At 53.9% G+C, this 20,994-nt stretch overlaps 1 protein-coding gene across 1 annotated transcript; it reads left to right on the top strand.

Annotated features, from left to right (window-relative positions):
- Window positions 1–5,296: 5,296 nt before the first annotated feature.
- On the top strand, window positions 5,297–8,040 carry IUM83_14263 (Pogo transposable element with KRAB domainlike; the record flags this gene model as incomplete). The annotated part of the gene is made up of 2 exons (XM_067938991.1): window positions 5,297–5,381; window positions 7,883–8,040. The coding sequence occupies 2 exons, from the start codon at window positions 5,297–5,299 to the stop codon at window positions 8,038–8,040; spliced, it is 243 nt and encodes an 80-aa protein (XP_067791053.1).
- Window positions 8,041–20,994: the final 12,954 nt, after the last annotated feature.

Genomic DNA, 20,994 nt, shown 5'->3' with positions numbered 1-20,994 from the left:
TGCGTGATGAGGTCCGGACGCGACAGCGTCTGGGCGGATGTTGCGCGAAGGTCGCATAACTGTCCAGTCAGAAACGTCTGGACATTCTTGGCTGCCTCTCGCTCCTGGGCCCGCCCCGCGCGCGTGTCTTCTAGCTCGCTCTGCAAGGACTTCATCATGGCCGTCACGCGCTGCGCTTCTTCGGCCTGACGTACCTCCGTCTGGACAAGGTACTGTGCCAGGAGTGCGTCCGCACGCTCGCGTTCCAGACGCGCGGCTTCCCGGTCTCCGCCTCGCGGCGTGTCCAAGCGCCGTCGGCCGGACTCCGGGTGGACTCCACCTTCGCAGGTGTGTCCCTAGCGGGGGGTCCGAACCTTCTCTGGACTTCCAAGTCCAGCTTGGCATTCAGCTTCTCGAGCGCGGAGTCCCGGTGCTTCTCCATCCGGGCGACCGCCTCCTACACCTGGAACATGGCGTTCAAGGCGACTTGCGTGCTTCCAGAACTGGCTGAAGCATGTGATCGTCCCGAGCGGTACGAGCGTTCGGACGGGGAGCGTCGACTGGACCTGCGGCGTCGGCTGTCATCGACACTGCTGGAGCTTTCGGATGGCGACGGACTTCGGCGCTTGGGGCGACGTCGGAATGTCTTCGACCTCCGTCCCCGGGCGTGCGATCGTTCGGACTCCGACATAACAACATCGTCCTGATCCACGCGCACCGAGTTCGGAGGGAGAGCTTCCTGGGTGACGTGCATGGCCATCGCGGATTCGACCGGAGCCACACAACCAAGCGTCTGGGCAGTCATCGCCATTGGAACGGCCGGCATGTGTGATCCAGCGTCCCGACCCCAGCTCAGTCCCGAAGAACCGGACGAGCTGTTCCTCGAGGTTCGCGATCCGGACGTGGCGCTAGCAAGCGACTCGTCCGAGCCACCTGACGTCCCGAAGAGGCTTGACAACACCATCAGCATGTCTTCGACTACGCGGCGGACCAAGTCTCGGTGCGCCTTGTTGGCTCGTGTCCGGAACCAGCTTGGGACCAGATTCAAGAACCCGAGTCCGGCCCCGGCCAGTTGCGTCTGGAGCACCGCGACGCACTCGGGCGGGGAGAAGCCTCCGACCGGAATCGTCACGACCGTCCAGTCTCGGGTGAGCCCAAATGACAGACGCGTCAGCTCCATCTCGGCGATCCAAGCGTCAGCCTCCACCGCCATCGACGTCCGCTTCCGCAAGTACTCAGACGTAGTCAGGACTGCAGACATGTAAGACGTCGGATCCAAATGTGCTTGAGGCCTTTCAATCTTAACGTTCGGAGGAACGCTCCTTTCCGAGACGTCCCTCTCTCATCGTCGCACTTGATCAGCCACATACGCCTTCACTTGGACCTCAGTCGGAGACACCGATGTCGACCGAACTTGGACTGGCGTTCGGGCAGAAGCCGTCCCAGAAGACTTCGGCGAAGACACTTCCATGTCTTCAAGCACTTTGTCTTCCTGGACCGTCACCAGGTGAGCTTCCGTCTTGACCACCGACTCGAACTTTACCAGCTGCACCTCATCGTCGTCATCGTCCGAATCCGAATCGACTTCCACGACTTCGACCTCGTCGTCCGGACCCAGCTTCGAGTCCGCCGACATGGGAGCGCCAGCCTTGTCCGGAGCAGTCTCCTGGTCGCCGTCCGTGCACACTTGGTGCGCGTCTGGAACAGCGGGTCCAGAAGTCGTCTCGTCTGGAGCCGACGCTTCCTCCGCTTCCTTGGCAGCCTTGCGTTTTGCCGCGTTGGCCTTCCGGGCGTCACGTTCGACGGCTTCCAGAGGTCGACGTGGCTCGACTCCCAAGTTCGCGACTCGGCGCGACTGCCGGCTTGGTTCAGACTCCACCGCCTGCCGTCGCCCTTCCTTCTTCCTGCTTGCACTTCCAGCCATACCAACCACGGTTAGAAAATCGTTAGCAGTCAACACCCTAGATCTCAATCAATACAATATAAAAACAACTCGGTGAAATTCCACGGACTACCAAATCCGGGCACGCGCACCAGCTGTGGCGAGGCGGGTGAGCGCCTTTTGCCGCCCAGGTGTAGAGCACGATGCCACGGGGCCGCCCGTCCGGAGAATTACTCCTCCTTCCGGATTTTCCAATGAGGTCAGACTCCAAAAGCAGCACTAGGTGCTCCAAACGGAGGTGGCGTGTGACCTTGTGAATCCCTGTAGGTGTCGATTATCTGCAATAGAACGAACTTTACCTTGTGAGTTGTCTTCACAATTATAAGGTCTTGGGTGTTTGGGTGTAGAGCGCTTACGTTACTTCAAACGTAGGTCTCCACGACTGGGGTTGAGATCACAAGCAGATCCCTACAGCCAAACCTTCAAAATCAGAGAGTTAATATGCAAATGTGCAAATATACAGCCGCTACTTATTCTTTGGGGGCCCTTGAGCGGGGGGGGGGGGGGGGGGGGGGGGGGGGCGTACACCGTACACCGATCTACTGGAGTTTCTTCCGGACCACCGAGTCCGAAAGCACCCTTCACTCACGCGCACCAGCTCCCGCAAGGAGATAATTAGCTCCAGGCGGAAGACTTTCCAAACGTTCAACTCCAAACGGAGAACAACCTCCGGTCGGACAATATATAATCCTATCACACAGTAGTCAATCGATCGGATCCAGAGGTGACTACACACAACCTCCTAGAAACGCAGTTAATATGAAATGGGACCTCCGAACGAAGGACCAACAACTGGAATATGAAATAGGACAGGTCACTTCGGAGCGCGCGTCACCCGATCACCGCCTAACTTGGTCTTTGCCTTTGGGAGAGTTCCACAGCGGTATTCGCGGTCACGACGCGTCCAAACGCAGGTCTCGTAGCTTAGGGCCGCCGGCAGGGTTAATCCCTCCGATCGAGGCTTGTTCCTCTCGCTTACTTTACAGCACACCTCGTCCTTGGGGACGGGGAAGCACTTGCGCCCTTCTTGGCAAATTGAACTCTCTCATTATCTTTTCTTAGGCTTCTGTATCTACTGTCCTCTCCGGAGTCAGCTATTTTATCTTGGTTTCACTATAGTCGGGGCGTGGCGTAATTACGTCGCGCGTCGCGCAGGTCATGGATAGGGCAGGAGTCTGATCCGTGCATAACACATCATGGTCGGTCGTCTTGGTCGGAGTATACTTGAAACTTGGAAGGTCTTTCTGGGTACAAATCAGGCTGGGACAGGGCGCGACCGGTCGCCCATCGAAGATCTTCGTCCGGAGCCTGGTGTCTGGAATCCTGCGTCCGGAGTCCGGAGACCAGTGAGTCTGGAGTTTGACTTGACTTCACTATGGCGGGAGTCCGGACGATCTTGAGCAGTCTTCCTCGGCTCTCTGTCTGGACTTGCTTGAGCCTTCCTTCTCGCTTGTGCCTTCGATCTTCTCTTGTGCTCTTCCGTCGCATGTCTTACCGGCCTGTCGCTGGCCGGGCAACTGAGCAGAGACTTGGGCAAATTTTCTGGAGCCGCTTCGTGTCACGTATGGGCGCCGACTCTCCGATCCTACGTGCTTCAGCACGTACGAAGTATTCAAAGAGGAGCTCAAACAAGCGTTTGAGCCCCCGCAAAACGAGTTCCGGTCGAGGGCGGAGTTCCTCGACCTTCAGCAGGGTAAGCATGACGTTCATGCTTACGCGCAGCGCGCACGATACTTGGTCTCAAATATCGTGACTAATCCAATTGGCGAGGCGACCAAGGTCGTCGCGTTCATGAAGCGACTTAGAGATGGACCCGTGAAGACCTATCTCTTCCGAGAGTACCCGAGTACTCTCGAAGCTGCAATCACCCTTGCCATGCAAGAAGCGTTTAGCCTGCGGCAAGCTAAACTCCATGCAAATGTACCGAGGCCGCAACCGCGCCCGATAGCGAGGACGGGAGGTCCGGAACCAATGGACCTCTCGAACGCAACAACTGCTGGTTACCAGCAGCAGGGAGGTAACGTGCGATGCTTCCGTTGCGGAAGGATCGGTCACTTTGCGCGGGAGTGCACAGCTCCCATGCCCCCTGGAGGAGGCCGTCGTGGCGATGCTAGGCATCGCCGCGGACTAACAGAAAATGCGAACATCCAGTAGGCGCGGGGCGCCCTACTGGTAATGCAGTCACGCGTGCCGACATCGGGCACGTGAGGACTGCAGCCCCCAGTGAGACCAGCTCTCGCTGCAAGAAACAAGATGACAGGCCGAACCTAGTCATCTTGAAGGTTTACTCGAAGAGAGTGAGTGACTCTGTTCGAGCTTTGGTAGATTCAGGCGCGTCGAACAACTTTGTTCGACTACGAAGCCTGCCGAGACTTGACTTCGAGGAGGTAAATAGACCTCGAAGTCTTCTGGAGGTACGACTGGCAACAGGTGCCATCGTGAAGACTGAGAAGCGCGTCGTGAACGTGCGCTTCTCTTACAAACAATGAGTGTTTGTCGAACACTCGTTGTGACGCCGGAGTTGTATCCGTCTATGGACTCTGAATACAATCCAGAGAATATACCGTCGCGTTTCGCTTTAGTCAGGGGTTTTCAGCTATCCCAGCCTACGCAAAGCTCTCGTATCAGAATAAATCAACTTTATATCACACCCTGATACAAAATTCAAAAATATATTAATTAATTAATTACCGACTTCCCTGGACACCCCATTTACTGGCACAATGTACCAGGCAAAAAAGCCTTTGCCCTTTTCGATTGCTGGTATGTATACCGAATGAGGGTCGGTTTGAAATATTATTTGCATCTAGCCTACTCAACGTCTCCAATGTCGTCGTCCGAGTCGATCTAGCACGGGTTCTAGCTCACATGGGCACTTTGTGGCGGGCTTTGAAGGCGTGCAACCAGGGCCACGACCCTCCAAAACCCTCCACACCATACTCCTCTGCTACTGTATACGCCTCTAGCGTCAGCGTTAGACTCGAAATGGGCACGTCCTACTTTCGGGGGTCGTTGACCCACTTTACGAGCTCCAGCTCTACCTCCAGTGGCAGCTTCGTGCCGATTCAGGTGGGGTGCGCTTTCTTCATGCTGCTGCTATCCTTGGCAGCACACTGGTAAAACAGTGTGCTCTTGATTCGTACCCACTTCGGCTCTAGTTTACTTCTAGACTCGTAAGCAAACTCGCTAAGGTTGGGAAAGTACTCACGAATACCTAGCCTTGCGAGCGTCCTTGCACTCCTCTACAGCTCGGACAACAGTACGCTTCTCGCTTACCGAGAAGGACGTGCATCGCTTCTTGCGGTGCGGCGAGCGCGCCCTCCGTCTGACTTTCAATCTGCACCCCCTGCGTCTCTCGCTCCCTAGCGCTGTACTATGGCGGATGACGACGGCTCCTCCGTGCGCGTGGCCGTGCGCATCAGCCGCTCTTATATGCAGTTGTCCACTACAAGCCAGGGAAGTCGGTAGTTGAGTTCGGTTTCACTCTTAGGTTCGCGCTTTTTCGTCGCAGTGTAGAATTTACGCTTTTGGGCACGAATTCGCAGTTCGTAAGAACCGTGCTTGCCGCTCTTGGCAAGTTTGTCATCGAACGACATTCAGCTACATTCACGCTACATTATGCAACACTTGCGTTATGGCACACAAGTTGCACCCCCTAGTCATGTTTGTCATTGTGCAACTTACTGTTTAGCAGCACGAACGTTGTAAAATAAACAATGTAGACGACGAAAAGCAAATTGCAAGGCAAACCGCGCCTAACAAGGAAGCAAGTTGCAAAGGAAAGCAAGGCTTGGCAAGAAGGGAGTACAATCACCAGCGCTGACCTGCATCAGGAGGGTTAGCGCCGCTAGTCAGCAGATCCGGAGAGCGTTCAGGGCGTTGGCTGTATGTGCGTGTCAGCCACAATAGTCTTGACTGCAAAACCGGCGGTTGAGCTTGCCTCATGGACTTACTCGAGGCCCTCTCCGTGAGCGAACTTGCTCCAATCCGCGCGGTCCGCGTAAATTCTCAGCAAATCTAGCGCAATTTACTTATACCGGTGGAGCGCACAAACTAAGCTTATCACTGTATTTTACGAACTTTAGTTTTACTCACGACCAGTGGAGGTGTTGTTAGCTCTACATTCATGCCCAATCAACTTCCAAAATACAATAATCATTCTCCAATTTTAGAATCGCCAATATTGAAAACTGTGAGCCAGCGTAACCTGTGAAGCTTACGATTTCAAATAATGGTGCGTTGACAATCCAATAATTACACCAAGTCTAAACCTAGATGCTTATCAACGACGTTGTTTGAGAAAGCGTATTTCATTCGCGTTACGGTGGAAAGCTCCATCCTATTGGCCAAAAGTGGTGTAAATATCGCAAGCTACCCACCTCGCTCTTCCCCACACAATCATATTCACCACGCATCCAGCAAGGCAGGTAGGTCGCCATGACCACCCGCCCAACCCAGCTCACTGATCGTAGCACTTCAATGGATACGCCAGCACGTGGTCACGTTGATGGAGACCAAGTCCGTAGCGCCTGCACAAAACGATACAACCCCAGCATGCGCTGCTTTCATCATTGTTTTTCGCTATCCGGGCATTTCGAATCGACTTAATGTAATGCTCAGTACGGGTAGCAGCTCGTGGATGCGTGCCACAGGCATCCCCCCCCCCCCACACACACACACGTCGAACTTTTTCAGAAGCCCCAAGAGACTCGAAGAGCACTGAACCAGCTTCCAGACGTACTGCTCGATGGGTTCGCTACACTACTGAAGGAAAAATGCGTGGCCCAGCGTAATATCAGGAGGGAAAACATAAGCTCAATGATCCCCGACCTCCTGCAGGAGGCTGGGCTGTGGCGTGCACACGAAGAAATCTAGCATGTGACAGCGCAATCTGACCCATGCAACATCGTCTACCATTGGAAATCCGATGGGTGCTTCCACAGGATGCCCGAAGCGTTCATGTTTCCACATCTAGATGCGCTAAGCGTGCGGCTCGTTTGGTGGCTCGGTCATTCTGCCCCGGGGTATCCTCCATTCAGAGCACTGCAGCCGTCTGATTTTACTAAATCCAACCACAAAATGTTTTCCCAATGGACAGTACTTAGCCGCCACGTTGTGGTCGGTGTTGAGGCAATCACAGGACAATCAATGCAAAGACCATCTTCTCAGCAGGCTGCAGATGATTTATCCTCGTTGGTATGGCAAATATCCAGTTAAAACACCCCAGGCACGCCGAGAAACGGCGCCCGGATCGCGCCGTCACCACTCTGCGGCGGATCAGGCAAGCCATCCAGGATGCCAACCCAGTGGCTCGACGTGTTCTATTTCGCACCATAACCCGTGCTAGGGCGATTAAGTAGATGCTAGTCTGCAAGTTAACGCTGTCAACAACACGCATAACACCCATGTTAGCCACAATAAAGTGCATGAAGCAGGTCGTCGCAGCTTACGTTTCGCCTGCTCGCTGCATGCAATTTCTATACTGAGTATTAGCCAATAGGATATCGCGTCTTTTTTTATCTTGTCTGTGTTACACGATCTCAACACAAGTCATTGAACTGCGAGTCAAGCGGGCCCCTAAAGCCCGCGAACCAGTATTGTAGTGGGTCTAACTTGACTCACTACTTTAGCTTACACGTTGCGCAACGTGTATGAGGAAGCGTAAGTACTTAGTAATTACTTAGGTTAATTATATTTGAATACACAAATATAATTTAACTTAGATAAGACTCCAAGTGACTTAACGGAAATTCCCGATTAATACCCTCTACCCAAATAGTACCCTCTCAGAGTAACCCGGTAGTAACCCTACAGTAACTCACGTACCCTATCCTGCTCTGATGACCAGTCATCTTGTTACACCTCACTTCACTATAGAACGCAGCCCCAGCCATTCACTAGCGCTGCCTGCACATGTTCGCAGCACTGTCATTAACTCAGTCTCTGCTGCTGGGTTTGCAGACAGCTACCTGGACTGGCACGTTGCGAAGCACGACGTGTATGGTGAGCAATTCTGTACAAGCTGGGAAGCCGCTGACGAGGACCACGAGGATATGGACGACTTTAACCTGGACGAGCTGCACGACGCTCTTAATGATGCTGCACTGATCGACGAGTAAGCTAAGGTAGCGATGTAACCTTGTGGTAATACAGAGTAACCTTTCGAGATTTTGTGAGGGGTACTATTAAATAGTGCCCGAGGTATTATTCCGTAATTTCCGTTAGATTAGGTAAAATGAGAACTGTATTGTTTGTAAATTGATCTTCCTCCTAAATCTGCTAAAAACTGTTTATCATCTATGAAAGAGGTGGACAGCAACTGGCTGTCAGAGCCCCGCTAATATGCATGTCTCTGATTGGTAGAAAGATGCTGCTTTCTACCAATAGGATCCTTGGGTAGGTGTGGACCACTCATTGTGGTGGCCCACTTCAATGTATCCATTGGTGTGACTTACACCAAGGTGAGGAAGTATCTAAAACTTTTAACAGATATCCTATCCGTTAAATTCACAAGTGGCTAGCAGCCACTTGTACGTGTAACCCCGTTACACCATCCCCTCCTTAAGGTTAGACGCGCGGGGTCTCCGCACGTCAATCTTCGGAATTGAGCATTCGTCAATTCTCCGCGTTTGGAGAAGAAATCCGCGCTCATTCAACGATGAACGCGCCTCAGAAGAAGTCCACAAAGTCGGTGGGGAGTCATCTCTCCATCGACGACTACTTCGAACGCCAGAAGGCGAAGTACGGCGACGTCGTCGACTTCGACGACGACGATGAAGATATGGAGGGCGAGGAAGACTCGCCCTCAAAGCGCAAAGCCTCAGTGTCGAGCGAATCGCTCGACCCTCACGCCAAGAACATTCTCCCGCGTGAAGGGGACGAATCGGACGCTTCGAGCTCGAAGCGTTCGCGAACTGAGAGCGATACCCCACTCGCTTCCGCTGGGGCTCTCAGTACTCCGCGCGCTGCAGCTGCAGCGCGTGATTGAAAAGCTCAAGGCTCTCCGCGCGCTGCGCCTGCAGCGTGCGATCCGTGGATGCCGTCCGCATCCGAGATCGCGGACCGGTATGGGAACTCGGTACCTCCGAATGAGGTGCCGTTGTACGTATGCAGCGCCATCAAAGATGACGCTGTGGCTGCTGAGCTGCACTTCGATGCGGAAACGCATCAAAGGCGCGATTACTTCATCGGACTCTTTCATGAGCTCCGATGGTTTCAAAGCAAGAAGACATCTTCTCGCAGCAAAGTGCCCGAGTGGCAGGCACTGTGTCAAAGTTGGAATGCTTTTGTTGAGAACTTCAACAAGAGGCCGAGTGCTTACCGTGATCGGATTAAGCAAGCGCGTGATCACTTCGAGACGTACTCGAAGCGTGGAAAGTTGCAGCAACTCCACGTTGCTGCGGAGGAGGCAAATGTGCCGTGCGCTGTGCCCGAGGGCTTTCAGTGCACGAAGTGCTTCCCAGGCGCGGTCCGCTTGAGCGACCGCGACCTGTACGGGTACACGTCGTTCCGTGTGCCCGAGAGTCTCAAAGAGCTCCGTGCTAAGAACTTAGCACGGGAGGGTTCGGGCGCTAGCGATGGTCGCAGCGCTCGTACTGCTTCCGCTGCACCAGCGCGTACTGCTCCTCGTACGCCCGCACCATTTCCGGAACGTCCTCCAGCAAGACGTTCCGCGGCTCCCATATATCTTGATGGGGAGAAAATCCTCTCCAACGAATACGAAAACGAGCCCCTTGAGGGTTCGTTTTCGGGATACTATGGTCAACAATCCGCTCAACAATCCAGCGGGTTGAGCCGCGGGCGTCACGAATCGGCGGTGGCGGGGGTGGGAACACGCCCCGGGTATGATCAGCTCCGGGCTGATCAGTATGCGCCTCTCCACGACCGGGTGACCGCCGTGGAGCGTTTGCAGGGCGCTGAGTTCGCCGCCCTGAAGCAGGAGCTGGCGAACCAGAAGGCCCAAGTCGCGGCGGTCTCGCAGACCGCCTCGAATATCCAGGTCGAGTTGGGGACCCAGATGAAGGGGTTGCTCCAGCGCGTCCGCGCGCTGGAGGAGAGGCTGCTCGTCGCCGAGGCCAAGGCTGCCGCTTCTGCCTCGGCTCCTGCAGAGGCCCGAGCTAGATGGCTCGTGCTGCAGGTATGACTTCAGCCGTCCGACGTAAAAGGTCGGATGGAAGCGCATGCTAGACGGTATGTCTAGCGTGTATGCGTTGCCGTGCCGTGCCAACACAGTGAACGGCCCGATGAAGCGCGGAGCAAGCTTGCTTCCTCCGAAATCCAAAACTGCATGTTTACGCAGGTTTTGTGTAGCTAACAAAACTAATGAACCAACTTTAAATTCATTTGTGTTGCCTCTGCCCACATTGTCTGCGTTCAGCTTCTGTTGATCAACAGAAGCTGCTATTGTGTCTTGGACAAACCGAATTACGGCTTGTCTTTTGGTGATGAAACTGATTGCATCCGAGCTGAAGTCATTCAGCTCGCTCTCCGCTAGAGGCCCGGCCTCTGCGTGGTTCTTTGCGGTGTCAGCGCCCTGCGCAGACCCGTGGTCGTTGGCCTTGTTGGTGGAGGAGTCTGCGCCCTGCACAGACTCATGTGGTTCGTCCATTGTTGCAGCTGACACTGTGCAAGTGTCAGCGGTTTTCTGCGGCTGCTGTATAGCCGTCGTAGATCCTCCCCCACTTAAAGTGGGAGCCATCACTCCGAGTAAACTCGGTAGGCGTGGATGCCGCATGGCATTCACGTAGAACGGTGTATGCCCGGTCGAGGCATGCACTGAGTTGTTGATGGCAAACTCTGCCATCGATAAGCACTCGCTCCAGTATTGGAACGAGTGAGCGTAACTCTTCAACATGTCGACGAGCACGCGATTCACGCGCTCGGTTTGACCGTCCGTCTGCGGATGATCCGCAGTCGACATGGAAAGCTGGCTCCCAAGAAGTGTAAACACTTCTTGCCACAGATGCGCTGTGAAGCGCGGGTCTCTGTCCGACACGATATCGGACGGCATGCCATGGTGTTTGAACACCATGTCGACGAACAGACGGGCCGTCTGCTTCGCGGTCGCTTCTGCCGGCACCGCAGCAAGATGTACCATCTTGCTGAAGCGGTCGACGAAGACCACAACACCGGTATTCCCTCCGCTGTCCGGGGGAAGACCAAAGATGAAGTCCAACGACATGGACTTCCAACACTCCGACGGAGTCGGTAGTGATTGCAGTGGAGCCTGCGCGAATGGCGCAGGCTTTATGCGTTGGCATACCTCGCAAGCACTGATGTACTCGCGCACCCACTTATACTGGTTGTGCCAGTAGAAGTCGAGCGTGAGAAGGACGTAAGTCTTCTCACGTCCGAGATGTCCCGCAGTCGGGGCATCATGATACTCGTACATGATCCTGAGTCGCAGATCATGGTCATTCGGCACGACAACGCGGTCCGCGTTGTCGTCGACTGCATTATAAAGAAGCAGTCCGTCGTGCACCCGATATCGATGTGCACGCGCACGAAGGTGCTTGGGCAACTTCTGACGGGACCTGTCAGAAGGCGCTGTGCCATAGGCCAGCAAGAGCTTCGTGTCCGCGTCGTGCGCGTACGCGGCCTTCACATCGTTCAGCAGAGACGATGTGGGTTTGCTCGATCGCATGACGTCAATGGCATTGACGTCAGCTGCTTCTGCGTAATCCAGCCGACGTGATAACGCGTCGGCCACTGCATTCAACCTTCCGGGATTGTATTCGACCCGGAAGTTATACTCCGCAAAGAATGAGAGCCATCTCGCCATTCTTTGTGATATGTGTGGCGACTTCACTGCGGTGCGCAGTGATGCATGGTCGGTGTAGACCACAAATGGTCTACTCCCAAGCAAATACACTCGGAACCTTGCGAGTGCGTATTTCATGGCAAGGAGTTCCCTGTCATTCACCGGATAGTTGCGCTCAGCTGGCTTCAGCTGACGCGATTGGTAGTAGACGACACGATCACGGCCCTCGTGATCGTGCTGCATCAACGCGCATCCGATCGCGAAATCGGATGCGTCACACACTACGTGAAATGGACGATCTTGGTCAGTCACTGCCAAGATCGGCGCCTCAGTCAAGCCCCGCTTGACTGCATCGAATGCCTTCTGGCAATCGGGTGTCCAATTCCACACAGCTTCTTTCTTAAGAAGTTGTGACAGCGGGCGGATCTTGCCCGCGTAATCCTCCACGTACTTGCACAAGTACGTGGCCAAGCCAAGGAACTGCCTCAGTTCCTTGACAGTTGAAGGCGTTGGCCATTCATTAATCACTCTGACCTTTTCCGGGTGAGGGCGAACACCATTTTTCCCTACGAGACACCCGAGGACGGGAATCTCGCTCGCCCCGAAGATACACTTCTTCAGGTTCGCGTAGAGCTTATGCTGTCGCATAAGCTCAAGTAGCTTCCGGAGATGCACCCTGTGCATCTCTACGTCGGTCATCCCGTCCACAGCCCGGCTGTGGATGAACACATCATCGAAGTAGCTCGGTGCGAAGTCGCGCACCGAGCGCAACAAGTGCGTCACGCACCTGTTGAAGGTCGCAGGGGCGTTCTTAAGCCCCTGCGGCATTACTAGCCATTCCCAGAGCATGCCGCTTGGCGTGCTCACTGCCGTGAGAGGGATATCGCTCTCACGCATTAGGATTTGATAGAATCCATCTCGCAAGTCGAGAGCACTGTAAACGGTGCTCCCGGCCATCGAATCGATGATAACATCTTTTCGCGGTATCGGCGTCTGCACCTGTACCGTCGCATCGTTCAGCTTGTTGTAGGCATGAACGATGCGCCATCCGCCCTGTGGCTTTTTGACACAGAACGTCGGAGCACTGTGCGGGGACTTTGATTCCCGCATTTGTCCTGCTTTGCGACGACTTTCAAAGAAGTTGTCGATTGCTTTTACTTGCTCTCGCGGCAGTGGCCACTGCCGCGTGACACAGTCCTTCGTGCCCGGCACGAGATCAATCTCGTGCTGAATGCCCTTATCCTGCGGAAGCTCCGCAGGAATCTCTTCCGGGAGTACGTCTTTGTACTCCCTCAACAGTTCGTAATAGGGACTCGACTTTAACGAGTCCCAACCTTGTTCCTCGAAGCGCTCTCGCTTCGTCTTCGCACTGAGAGTGTCTTCACTCTCAGTGGTACTTCCCATGAAGAGTTGCCTCAGCTCTTCGCTCTCGCTCTCCGTTCTTTCGCTGTTCGAAAGAACGCAGACCTGCTCGATGCGTCCATCGTGCAAGTCGCGTGTGAAGCGCTTCCAACTCATGGCTGGAAGCGAAGTCAACTCCGACGTCGTCGGAGGAGGGTTAGCGAGTCCCATCTCGCGATACAGGAATCCAGTATCGGTGCGTGTCAAGACGCTTAGCGTCTCGACATTCGGCGTCACCGCCCCAGTCTGCCCAGCAGACGGTTCTTGTTGCGTCTCGGTCCCGGACCGAGACTTACGCAGCGCTCTCCGCTTGCGCCGTCTTCTTGTTGTGCGGAGCCCGGCTCCGCACAGTTGTTCTCCTGGTCCAGACCCGGCCGTGGACAGTTGTTCGTCGGCGGACCCTGTCCGTGGGCGCGCGGTATCAAGCCCGGCTTGACCGCATTTTCCTTCGTGTAGCCCGGCTGCACGGTAATGTGTTCCTTCGCCGGCAGACCCAGTCTGCGGGCGCGCGATATCAAGCCCGGCTTGATCGCATGGCGCTTCGTCGTGCAGCCCGGCTGCACGACAGCATGCAAATTGCGTCAGTGCGGTACGTTTGCAACCGCCCGCACTGTTTGCAGCGTCAACTCCCGGAGTTGACACGCCTTCGTCACCTCGACGCCATTCATTGGCGGAGCCCCTCATGACCGAGGGTGCGTCGGCTCCCGGAGCCGACGCGTCGTTGTCGACCTGACCTCTTCGGGTCAAGGACTGTCCCTTACACGCTTGAACGTGGGTGTTGGTTGCCGGAACCAACACATCTTTTTCTTCCGACGTCGGCAGCATTGCCGACGTGGGTTTCACTTGTGCGCGCCCTCGCGCACTCCTTGGGCACTCCGGGACAGCAGCGTTAAGCGCTGTCTCGACTGGTGAGCCGCGCGCACCTGTTGGTGCGTGCGCTGCGGTAACAGGGTCATCGCTCTCTGTTCCGCTGTCGCGGCCGAAGCGCACGAGCGTGCGCTTATTCCAGTCTATCACCGGATCATGCCGTGGCTTGCACGGCATGCCCATTACCACGTCGAACTTATCGTCCAGGTCCAGGACGATAAAGTGTTCGACAAACACTCATTGTTTGTAAGAGAAGCGCACGTTCACGACGCGCTTCTCGGTCTTCACGATGGCACCTGTTGCCAGTCGTACCTCCAGAAGACTTCGAGGTCTATTAACCTCCTCGAAGTCAAGTCTCGGCAGGCTTCGTAGTCGAACAAAGCTGTTCGACGCGCCTGAATCTACCAAAGCTCGAAGAGAGTCACTCGCTCTCTTCGAGTAAACCTTCAAGATGACTAGGTTCGGCCTGTCATCTTGTTTCTTGCAGCGAGAGCTGGTCTCACTGGGGGCTGCAGTCCTCACGTGCCCGATGTCGGCACGCGTGACTGCATTACCAGTAGGGCGCCCCGCGCCTACTGGATGTTCGCATTTTCTGTTAGTCCGCGGCGATGCCTAGCATCGCCACGACGGCCTCCTCCAGGGGGCATGGGAGCTGTGCACTCCCGCGCAAAGTGACCGATCCTTCCGCAACGGAAGCATCGCACGTTACCTCCCTGCTGCTGGTAACCAGCAGTTGTTGCGTTCGAGAGGTCCATTGGTTCCGGACCTCCCGTCCTCGCTATCGGGCGCGGTTGCGGCCTCGGTACATTTGCATGGAGTTTAGCTTGCCGCAGGCTAAACGCTTCTTGCATGGCAAGGGTGATTGCAGCTTCGAGAGTACTCGGGTACTCTCGGAAGAGATAGGTCTTCACGGGTCCATCTCTAAGTCGCTTCATGAACGCGACGACCTTGGTCGCCTCGCCAATTGGATTAGTCACGATATTTGAGACCAAGTATCGTGCGCGCTGGGCGTAAGCATGAACGTCATGCTTACCCTGCTGAAGGTCGAGGAACTCCGCCCTCGACCGGAACTCGTTTTGCGGGGGCTCAAACGCTTGTTTGAGCTCCTCTTTGAATACTTCGTACGTGCTGAAGCACGTAGGATCGGAGAGTCGGCGACCATACGCCCAACCCCTTGCGCGTCCGCCAAGGCAGGACATGGCGAACGCGACCTTCGACAGCGGGTCGACGATGCGTCGAGCCGCTATGGCTGTGTCGAGCTCGACAAGCCATCGGAGGAGAGGCTCGCCCTCTCTTCCCACGTAAGTGCTTACGCTCAACTTTAATGGTTGAGCACGCGGTGTCGTCCCTGACGTCGCCGTCACTGAGGAAGCAGCATCACGCTGCTCCTTCATGGTGAACCCCAGAGCAATACCATGTTGCTCCGTCGGCGATAGCGTACGCAGCATCGTAGCTATCGCCGCATCTCCAATGACTGTTGACAGTCGATGGAGGGCTTCCCACTCTGGGTCAGACAGGTGGGGGTAGTCAGCGCGTGCAACATGCGTTACAGGCGTGTTGGAGCTCTCCATGGGCACCTCCGTGCTCATGGGGTTCTCGGCTCCGCGTTCGTACACCGCGTACGAACGTCAAGCAGTCGGTCGTTGGACGGACTACAAAGTGCTACCAGGTGTAGTGGGTCTAACTTGACTCACTACTTTTGCTTACACGTTGCGCAACGTGTATGAGGAAGCGTAAGTACTTACTTAGGTTATTTATATTTGAATACACAAATATAAGTTAAGTAAGCTAGGATTCCAAGTGACTTAGATTAGGTAAAATGAGAACTGTATTGTTTGTAAATTGATCTTCCTCTAAAATCTGCTAAAAACTGTTTATCATCTATAAAAGGGGTTGGCAGCGGCTGGCTGTCAGAGCCCCGCTAATATGCATGTCTCTGATTGGTAGAAAGATGCTGCTTTCTACCAATAGGATCCTTGGGTAGGTGTGGACCACTCATTGTGGTGGTCCACTTCAATGTATCCATTGGTGTGTCTTACACCAAGGTGAGGAAGTATCTAAAACTTTTAAGAGATAACCTATCTGTTAAATTCACAATTGGCTTGCAGCCAATTGTGTGTGTAACCCCGTTACAAGTATGCCCACGATTCTTGTCATCGTACTCCTTCTGGTTAGCGATACGAGTTTCTCTCGTCTTCAGGTAGTAGCGCTTTGGAGCTGCTTTGATGCGCTCTTTGTTAACTTGGTATTGCTCTGGCGAGTACGTCATCTGTATATTAATAACTTTATATTTATCAAGATGAATACAATATATAACTTACCACGAATCCATGTAGTTTAAATCGAATCCAAGTAGTTTACCTCGAGTCCATGTTCTATCTACTACAGTACTGAAGGTTACTGGACTTAACCCGAAGCCCAACTCCCTTCACAATACATGCCCCCGGTGCATAAGTATACATGAGTTGCCGCGTCCACACCTAGGTCAACGGTTCAACGCCGACTGCCAACAAGTGCGAGGCTTACGACGACCAGACGGCTATCGGCCGACCCTTCAAAGACACGGCGGGCCTCGGGAGTAGGGACGGCGGGGAGGGAGCTACATAGACACCTGGGCCCCGGCAAGCCACAGGTGACCCCCACCGGATATGCAAATCGGGCGAGGTGACGCCCCGGTACGGCCGATGGTGCTCGGAGGCGTCGTCCTCTCACGGCCAAGGCGCGTTCTGGAGTGCACCTCGTGCCCCCGTGGTCTCTCTCCACGGTCCCCGTCACCCTACTTGGTACGTCGCCCTCATGTGCACTGTCCGCCACTTTCGCCTACCTTCGTTGTTACTCCAGGCCGACTACCCTCGAGTCGCAGAACCACACGCGGGAACCTGTGCTTCGGCGCAACTTCGTCTATCCCTTTAGTCTTGACTCACCACTAGCCAGTAATAAATCGCAACTGAGTGTCGAGCGGCCAGACCGCCGCTCGTTGCCCCCACTTAGCCTACTCCCCCGTCGCCTAGCTACCCTAATAATATTAGATATATTATAGCACACGGCGCCTTCCTACTCCTACTTGGACCTCTCCCTCTTCGCTCTCATCTCCGTGTTCATGGCCTCCTGGCCTCACGTCGTGGGCTCACACGTCGCTCCTCCTTTCTCCGATACTTACCGCTCCTCACAGCTCACGCGTCGCTCCTCCCGGCGATCTTCTGCGACCGCCGATCTTCAACTGCGACCTTCTCCCGTCGCTAGTGTCCGTAGTCAGCTGACTCGACTTGACGCGGTGACCAGTGTGGTGCACAGCGTGGAGTCGGGACGGAGTTGTACGACAGCGAACGGTCGGTGGTCATGGCGAGTCAGCTGACTACGGACACTAGCGACGGGAGCAGTGACAGGGCACCCTACTACAGCACAGTATTGTTATGCAGTGTTGCTCGAGACAATTCGCATAGTAGCTTTTGTATGTAACGTTGATTTTCGTCATCTGAATGATATGACCTTATCAGTTATGTGGATAATATTATCGACCACTTTCGATTTTCCCAGATTTAGTACTACGTAGTACCGTCGGATTTTAATAGCTTTGAAGTGGTCGTCCTCTAGTAGTATTCGTTTACCCAAAGGAGGTCACGACAGGCGGGGGGCTCTATCGCCTCGCTGCGTTCTACGCATCTGGGAAACTCGAACGCGGTACTGTAGAAGAAAACTCGTCTGTGGTTAGTTGATTGGTGTTGTGGGGCGTGCTTCAAGTCCTGGCTACTTGAAACACACCTCTTAGCCATGAACACGCGCGAACGCTTCCCACAATTCGTGGAGATCAGCCGGCGCATGCTTGTAGACGTGGTCCGTGGTAATTCCACGTGCTTTCCATTCTTTGAACATTTTGAAGCGGAAAACTGGATCGTTCTGCATTTTTGCCAATTCAACGCGGCGAACAATTCGTCCGCACTAAACTTCGGATATATACCTCTCTCTTCCTCGTTGTATTCGGGAAGGTTAACTTCGTCATCCGTCGTTTGATGGATTCGAAGAAACCTCTTGTCCTCGCCGGCGAGCACATGCGAGGAGTCAACAACGTCCACGTGGTCTGGTCAGCCTTTGGCAGTTGCAACGAGGTCGGCCGCAAGAACCACAAGGGTCGCGTTGAAGAGACGCATGGCTGGATGTTGGTTGTTGGGTCTTGAGGGCTGGAGGAGAAATTGCGGAATGAGAAATGCGGCATTAGAACATCGTCCTCTCGAGTAGCTCAAATGACTAGAGCCTAAATTCAAATACGGAGTACCCCCGCTAATACAAGGTCGCATGGACTCTGGTAGGTCGATTTAGATTTGTAACAAACAGATGCGATGGTGAACCTTCAACGAAAAGCGTGCAAGGTGTTTTCAGACTGAATTAGGAATCTAGTTGGTGTACTGCGCAGTTACTATCCTACGGCAGTAGTATCGACCGTTCGCCTCGAGGGGGTACCAAAACGCAAAAAAAAAAACATGACGACCCGTACTCGGTACTGCAGTCACTGTCAAGCAGGCTGCTGCTGCCGACGCTCGCCCAACGACTTGAAGAAGTTCTGGTGCGAACGTCGGCGCCAGATTGTAGCTGAAGTCTTGCACTTCTGTTTTCTCTGTAATTCTGGCGCTTCAGTTTCTTGCTTTCTTCAATGGCGAGGTCAAGTTCAATTAGGCGCGTCTCGTAGCGCTAGAAGTATACACCTTCCTCACGTCGCAGAGGACTGCACCTCACGCTCGACGAAGGTCTGGTACACGAAGGGCTCAAGCATCGTGATGATTTGGGAAAAGTCTGAATAGGTAGTTCTTAAGTGGTTCGATACAAAATGGCTCAAAATCCAAATTAGCCATCCAGGTGGTATACTTCATTCAAGTGAATTGTAATTCGATACAAATGGCTCACAATCCGAGTTAGGCATTCAGGTGGTATACTTATTCAAGTGAATTAGCTACGTGGGCTCCTAGCGACGCGTTCAGCTAGATCGACCAAAAAGAAGTACTGCAGCGACTGGAGTTGGCCTTCCATTGCATAGTTGGTTAGATCTGTTCTCTGCGGGTTCTTGACTTACTTCAAGACGCTGACTCACTCTCAACTGAGTGAGTGCCGGGCGATATCGCAGCCACTCCAGCGACGAATGCGAACAGTAACGTGTAATTGCCTTCGCAGTCCACATCAGACCACGCATCAAGAAACGAAGATCGATCAACACCGTCAACGCGGTGATGAAAAGAATTGTCGACCTTGTATCACTCGATCATATCATGCCTCTGCTTCCAAATGTCATGCGTTGTTGTCGGACCATACGCAGCAGTCAACCGAGCCTTGTGCGTCTCAATGAGGTTGCGAAACTGGAGACAACAACACTTGAACTCAAAGGCTGAAGGCCAAGCTCAGCCTCGTATTTGGGGATCCATTTTTGTCGCTGCTGCAGAGGGGTGATTTTAGTTTGCACAAGGGCAGTGTTGATACAGCAGTTTGCACCAGTGACTTTAGGCTGTGGTGCGGTCTGTTGGTCTCCACGAGCACCCTTCTTAGACCCTCGCCTTGATCCTTTTGTCTTCCCCATTCGTGCTAGGAGGTGAAGAGCGCCGAAAGGTGGAATGCACAGGCAGCAACGCGAATAGACTGCGAGCTAGGGTGGTTTCAGGCATGTCCGCAATTAGGTATTTTGAAAAAAATAGGATTAGGCATTTTGCCTTTCTCTTCACACACTACCTAATTTTGAGGGGTCTGCGTACCAGTATTGTTCACGATTACGCTATTTAGTTGCTCAGGTTTTAAGCTTTGCAGTCTCGTATACATACAAAAACAGTCGTATAGTATTACCGTTTACTGTAAAATAATGATGATGTCGTGGCACGACACTCATAACGCGGCCTCTCAACATTTCGCAGCTAAAAACGCCACTTCGCAATTTGCGTCCCAGGAAAGTCGCGCCATCACTATTCTACCACTGAGCTGTAAGGCAATATGCGTACTAGCAGACTGCTATGGATCCTACTCGTGACTTTAGCAACTACAACCAGCGAAGCCGAGCGCCTAGAGCCATGGGACACGAAGATGTTGACACCCGTACAGAAAGGCTGGCACAGCGACGACAGGAGATATCCAAGCGTCACCAGCTACCCGCCGCCTGATAGCATGGGAGAAGAGCGTGGCACGGTTCCTTTGAAAATCACGGCGTTGTTTGGCAAAATTAATAACAGACTTGGCAAGTTAAAACTCCGGTACGCAGATTTTCAGAAGAACAGGTTTATGACCAAGATGGAAACCATGTATCGAGGTGGCGCGACGCCCGAAAAGCTTGCTGAGCGCTATGGGCCAACGAAGAAGCTTCGGCTCCAAGAAGATTTCAGGCAGTACTACAGCTGGAGAATTAGCTGGGGGAAGCGCACGTATCCGAAGCCGGGCACTGTCAAGCAGACCCCCGTACTGGAGCGACATGGCTAGCAGCATCGGAGGAATTGGGTTGGTTCAATCTATAAAGACGTCATGCACCACCAAAGAATCCGCTACGAAAACGAGAAGCTGAATGTAACGCTGCTGGTTCTCAAGCACTGGTTCTTTCATGTTTTGCATTCAATCCGCTCCTTAGCGGACGAAGCACTTTACCGTTCCCGATCTACACAAATATATTATTCAAAAACTCGTCCTTGCCTTTTGGCCACGTCCAGAGAGGAGATTACTTGTCAGGGGTAAGTTATCGCGGCTGCTCAAACGTTCCGAACGGATACTCACCCGTGCTCAGTGTGAACGCGGCACACAGCGGGTTCGCCATGGCCGCCTCATTGTACACGTCACGTTTTACACCCCCAGGTTTTACAAGTAGATACAGTATTGTGCGTCAATCACACTGTAAGCCGGCCTGTCGCGAGGCCTGCGTGAAAACGCCGCGGTAGTGCGACGTGCACAGCAATACTGCCGCGAAATGGAAAATAAGTTCATTGCTGACACAAAGCAGGCGGAGTAGCATTAGCCTGGTTGAAGAGCCCCGTCGATCTCAGCTGAGTGCTTTGGGGGGAATCTTTGCATTGGGTTACCCTACCTA

Source organism: Phytophthora cinnamomi (assembly GCF_018691715.1).
Source record: "Phytophthora cinnamomi strain GKB4 chromosome Unknown Contig42, whole genome shotgun sequence".
Lineage (NCBI taxonomy): Eukaryota > Oomycota > Peronosporomycetes > Peronosporales > Peronosporaceae > Phytophthora > Phytophthora cinnamomi.
The sequence above is the reverse complement of the archived record's forward strand: the minus strand, read 5'-3'. Positions and strand labels throughout refer to the sequence as shown.